The 6000-nt window shown below is 40.2% G+C and overlaps 1 protein-coding gene across 1 annotated transcript in view; it reads left to right on the top strand.

Annotated features, from left to right (window-relative positions):
* The first annotated feature begins 307 nt into the window (after window positions 1-307).
* LOC132402724 (calpain-2 catalytic subunit-like) overlaps window positions 308-6000 on the top strand; it is a 99624-nt gene continuing 93931 nt past the window's right edge. Inside the window, exons 1-2 of the mRNA XM_059985689.1 lie at window positions 308-544; window positions 5102-5171. Coding sequence (XP_059841672.1) covers window positions 308-544; window positions 5102-5171 — 307 coding nt within the window. The remainder of the gene's footprint in view (window positions 545-5101; window positions 5172-6000) is intronic.

Genomic DNA, 6000 nt, shown 5'->3' with positions numbered 1-6000 from the left:
GTGCGTGAAATGAATGGAAATAAGATTCATCCTGTCAATTGAACTCATCCTGCTGGCCAACCTTTAATTCCATCTCTCTTTCCACATTCTGACTGGGTTGAGATTATATTTGGCAATGGGCGGTAGATTGGTTTATGAAAATCAGGAGATGGGTGGGTACCTCTTTTATGCAGCTACTGCCGCAGATACAGCCAAATCGTGCATCAGCTGTCTCTTTAAAAGCTGCGAGGCACTTTCCTTCCAGAGAAGGCAGATTTGTACGCGTTTTCTGATTGAGTAGTGTGCCCCCCGTGGATTGGCTCTCATAATGTCAGGAATGGCGTCTCGTATCAAGAAGTGCAGGGAGCGTGCGGCCGGAATCGGCTCCTGGGAGCAACCTGTGAAATTTCTCAAACAGGATTATGAAGCGCTCCGACAGCAGTGCTTGGAAACGGGAAGCCTGTTCTGTGATGAGTCTTTCCCCGCGTGTCCTTCATCCCTGGGCTACAATGAACTCGGACCTGGTTCATTCAAAGTTAGAGACGTGGAGTGGAAACGCCCGGGAGTATGAATTTTCCTTTAAAATACATTCTTGCTATTAAATGTCTTAATTTGTTTTAGTTATATCTTCTGCTGTTTGAAATGTAATACAAGAGGGTTGCTTACTAACTTCAACTTGTTTGTCTTATTACGTAGAAAATTATGCGTAACTGGCGCACCTACGAGTTTGTTTCCAGGATATGTGTAGGCAGAGTCCCTGTTGCGCCAAGTACTGCGCGATTGCTATACCTGTAAACTTTTCGATTTCTGTTTGTTTAGAAAAAACTCGATCCCTTACAAATGCCAGAGTAAAAGATTTTAATGTAAAGCCCTAAAGCATTTGTCAGAGTATACCTTGTGAATCCACGGAAACAACGATTTTAATTGTACTTCGGTGTACGTAATAAACTAATCTGAACACAGTTATAAAATAAACAAGTGAACGTAGATTTACGTACAGTTGACTCCTCCGCGGGACTGTGCTCCTGGAAACTCAGTTCTTATCCTTACAGTAATCTCGATACCTCCACATCCAGCAAGAACGGAACCGCTCCCTGCTGTAAATGCTTTATCGAGGGATGATAACTACTTCACGGAAAGGGTGAATTTAAGGGGAGCTTGATCCAAAGTGCAATAGTATATTATGCAATGGAACAACACGTAGTTTATCGGTAAACTGCAATAATTAGAATTTCACTTTGTGTCAAGTTTTCTGTGCCCGTACACTCCCCACTGCACTCCAGTGTCTCATTGATGTTATATGGTGAACCAATTCTGTTTCGCATTAGAGATCTTAAAAGCGCGATAAAAGATCATTTTAATGTATACATTCGGTTCTTATTCCTTGTAAATAACGTGCGGAGAATTTTTGAGTGACGCCCCAAGTTTGTACCCAGACCACTGCAGTAACCTTCTCCTCTCGCCAACAGAAGGAGCTCGGCCTTGGTCTAATATTAGACAATTCCGTCAAGTCGCACGGAAACGAGCTCTTCGCCCATCGGGTCAGCCCTGACCACCAAGTACCTATTTAATTAATGGCACTTTATTCTCCCCAAATATATCATCACTTCCTGCACACTATAGTTAATCAACCTGCTCGATTTTGCGAAATGGAGAGTTGGGGAAAGCGGCCCACTTGGTAGTAAGAGCATGTAAACTCCACTCTGAGCAGAATCAGACTTATTATTGATTTATGTGTGGAGACATTTACAGCACAACAACATACAATTACCAAAAATAGTACAAAAAATGAATATAGAGGTAGTATTCTTGGATTGTTCAGAAAACTGAGGGTGTAGGGTAAGAAACAGTTCTGAATCATTTGAGTGTGGGCCCTCTCCCTGATAAGAAAGGAGACAATACACTGAATGATGAAGGTTCTCAGTGACGTTGCTGTCTCTCCAGGATGTGCTGAGTGGTGGGGAGTATTGTGGCCAAGATGGATCTGGCTGATGTGACAGCTCTCTGCAACCTCTTGTCATTCTGTGCATCCGGGCTCTGCACCAGGCTGTGATGCAACCTGTCAGAAAGCTCTTCACCATACTTCTGTAGTAATGTGAAAGAGTCTTTGGTCACATATCAAATCTCCTTAAACTCCTAAAAAAGGAGAGTGAAGACAGTTGAAGTAACAGGCACTAGAACTGTGATCCGGATGTGCCACTGCACCAAGAGATAGATACTTCATTGATCCCAAAGGAGATTACAGTGTCGCAGTAGTATTACAGGTGCATAGACATGCAAATATTGGAAGAGCAGTAAGAAAGAATAAAAAATAAGTTACTTTAAACAGTTTAACTGGAGAGGGTCATCACTTTGCCAGCTACAGCTTGACTCATTATAGAACCTAAAGGCCAAGGGGAAAGAATTACCTCTTTGGAGCAGCGTAGTTGTCTTGGTCTGTTACTGAAGGTGCTCCTCCGTTCAGTCAAGGTGGCCTACAGAGGGTCAGAAACATTGTCAAGAATCGCCAGGATTTTCCATAGGGTCCTTTGTTCTACCACAGCCTCCAGTGTGTCCAGATTGACTCCTATAACAGAGCCAGCCTTCCTATTGAGCCTGTTGTTGCCATTGCCCCAGCACACCACCATATAGAAGATTGTACTCATGACAGTAGATTGGTAGAACATGTGAAGGAGAGGCCTGCATACTGCAAAGGACCTCAGTCACCTCAGGAAGTTTAAAGGTGACTCTGGCCCTTCTTGTACACAGATTCTGTGTTGGTGCTCCACTTGAGTCTGTCATCCAGGTGCACCCCAGCAATTTTAAAGTCCTCACCACATCCACATCAATGCTAATAGGGATCATTGCAGGCTTAGTCTTCCTAAAGTCCGTCACCATTTCCTTTGTCTTACTGATGTTCAGCTGCAGACGATTCAGCTTGCACCATTCGATAAAATCCTCCACAGGGCCCTGTTATCGTCCTCCCTTTCTACACCCAACTATTGCTGAGTCATGATGGTGGAAATATTAGACAAGGCATCTAAAATATATATTTTTTAAAAAGCTGGTAGTCTTGTAGCCTTTTTGTTCTTGGACAGGTGTAGCAGGTGTATTTCAATCTGCAGTTTCACCTCCGTAAATATTGCTGACTGCTTTTTAAATGAAGACTGGTGATGTAAATACATTAAGAAGTCTGAATTGGTTGGATAATGCTCTCTTAACAATTTGCAACGTTATGCCTGTTTTTCAAGTTTTTTTGTTTAAATTGGAAGCTGCAGTCTTTCTAAAAAAAAAATTGAAATATCCCTGATTCATAGTCAGAAAAAAACTTCATATTTTTCAAAAAGATCAGGAGTTTTTATATCAAATATGTTAACTAAGATCTGAAATTGCACAGGTTGATGTACTGCTGGTTATATCCACTCTGAGCATTAATTGTGTATTTACCCCTGTGCATGGGTGAAATAAGTTGCACATTGGGCAAATGATAGGATTTTTTTGTGGATGTGATGTAATTTTATTAGGCTGGCCTGCCACGCTCAAACATCTGAAGTGCTTGTCTGAGGACCAGTTTCTGGAACGTCTGAGGGATTTTGATTGAGGAATTTGCCTTATCTCCTCATTAAAGCCACTGAAACTTTTTACAACTATTAGACATTCCCAGTGTTCTGAAACATTTAAAAAGTGATTATAATTAACAATATTCTAAAAGATTTACATCAAAGCTAAACTAAGTATTTTAAACAAAAATGGTCTTGCCTATTCATTAAGCTGATTGAAATGAATGAGATGTAGGACTATTATATGTCTAGATTTAGTAAGGGAACTAGTCAAAGAACCTGTTGGGACGCTTGCGTGTTGTATGTTAGATAGCAGTGCTCAATTATTCTGAAGTACTGACATTTTTGGAAAAATTCTAATTGGTAAAATTTTATACATGTGCGTATGCAAGGACTAAGCATGGATTATCAGCATGGCTCTGTGTAGGTAATATTCAACCTCATTAATCTGAGTAATTTTAAGGAGGTAACTAAGAAGATTGATTGAAGGCAAGATGGTAATGTTATCTACTTGGACATCAGTGAGGTCCCACATGAAGTCCTCCCCAGAAGATTATAAAGCACCTGGGATCCATATTGAGCTGACTGATTAAATCAAAATTGGCGTGGTGGGAGGATGTTTTTCATTGGAAGTCAGTGACCAATGGTGCACTGCAGGAATTAATGTTGGATCCCTGTTTTGTAATTTTGTATATTAATTACGTGGAATTGCAAAATTGTTTAAGGCTATAGTTGAATGTGGATCAGCTGGAAAGCTGTGTGGAAGATTAGTAAATAGAATTTAATTGTGACAAATGTGAGGTGAAGTAATCAAATGAGAGGAGATAGAAATGGTAAGGTACAGCTACGAAATACTAATGAACTTCAAGGTCCCTCTATTTGGGTTGATAGTTCCCTGAAAGTGTCAGCTCCAGTGTAGAAGCCATATAGCATGCCTCCATCATAGATGAGGCATAGAATGAAAGCTGGGATGCTATGTTGTAACGTTACCAAACACCAGCTTGGTTGTACTTGGAGTATTCCGTGCAGGTCTGGTTGCCACACTAGAGGAACAGAATTGATTAGCTGGAGAGAGTGCAGAGGTTCACCAGGATTGGTGTCCTTTAGTTATGTTGTGAAGGAGTCTGATGAGAACTTGACAGAGGTTTATAAAATTGATAAGAGGCATAGAGGTTGAGTTGGTCTAGAATCCTTTTCCCACAGCAGGCATATCAGGAAAAAAAGGGCTTGAGTTTAATGTGTGGAAGAAATTTTAAATGGGATTTGAAAGGAAAGTTGTTTTTAAATATAGTGGTCGATATGTGGAATTTGCTGTCAGAGGAGGTGATGAAGTCAGATACAATCATGTTGCATAGGTGACATTTATACAGTTACTTGAATAGGCAAAGGTTGTATAGATATGAATCTGTTGTGGGTAAATATGCAACAAGATCAGCATAATTGCAGTGTGTTGAAAGGTCTCTCTGTGCAGTTTCACTGACTATACAGTATAATCATTAATCTGCTATTTTGTGCTGTCAGTTTGCTTTGCTCAAGAAATGTTTTTTCTTCACTTTTCTACTTATCCTTTTTATTATTTTTAGGATCTGTGTGCAAACCCTGAATTTATAATTGGAGGAGCATCACGTACGGATATCTGCCAAGGGGCGCTTGGTAAGTTACATTTACAAATGATTATTTTCAGTACACATTTAATGCAGTAATATGCAATGTAAAGTTCAGAACTGAGCCACTTGGTCCACTTTGTGTGTCATTGCTTGCACTCTAGCCCACCCTTCATCTACCTTCAATGACTTAAGTGTCTATTTTTAAAAATTTTTATCATTAATTCTGTTTAAGTTACTTAATTACCATGTGGCAGCCTGTCATAGTACATGAATGGTGTTGATCAAAGCCATTCTGTGAACATGATAAAGGTAATCTATTCCTCCTTGTTCAGCTTGCAGGCTGTGGAATAATTGAATGCAGTATCTTCCCCTATTACCTTTTGCCAAGATGATGGGTGGGACTGGTCTTGCCTGTTTCATTCTTGTTTGCATTCATAGCCGGTGAATCACCATCAATAACTCCTCTCTTTACTTGATGGATCTTGGGTCTTAGCCCAAAATTTAGCTTTCCCTTTGCCTCTACTAATGCTACTTGACCTGCTGGGTTCTTTCAAGCATATTTCTTGCCCCTCTCCCATTTCTCATCTGAACTTTTCCCTCTATGACAAAATCTGGAAACAGTCCATTCTATAATGTTGGGATGACTGGAGTTTTTGTCTTTAGTCCTTTTCACAATTTTGCAATTCTAATTCACACTTGAGTAGCCTCCATTTTTAAAAACTCTCTGGAAACCATGGAATTACCTAAAGTTCTTTGCCCATTTTCAAACTCTCATCCTTTTCAGCCATTTCCTCTGGACTTATCTACTCCAGTTTAGCTTTGGGGCAAAATTCCACGTTCTCACTGTTCCCAAAATTTCTCCAGAATTCCCTATA

The sequence above is a fragment of the Hypanus sabinus genome, chromosome 12 (assembly GCF_030144855.1).
Source record: "Hypanus sabinus isolate sHypSab1 chromosome 12, sHypSab1.hap1, whole genome shotgun sequence".
Classification (NCBI taxonomy): Eukaryota; Metazoa; Chordata; class Chondrichthyes; order Myliobatiformes; family Dasyatidae; genus Hypanus; species Hypanus sabinus.
Note: the sequence above shows the minus strand (reverse complement) of the source record. Positions and strands in the feature narration are given on the sequence as shown.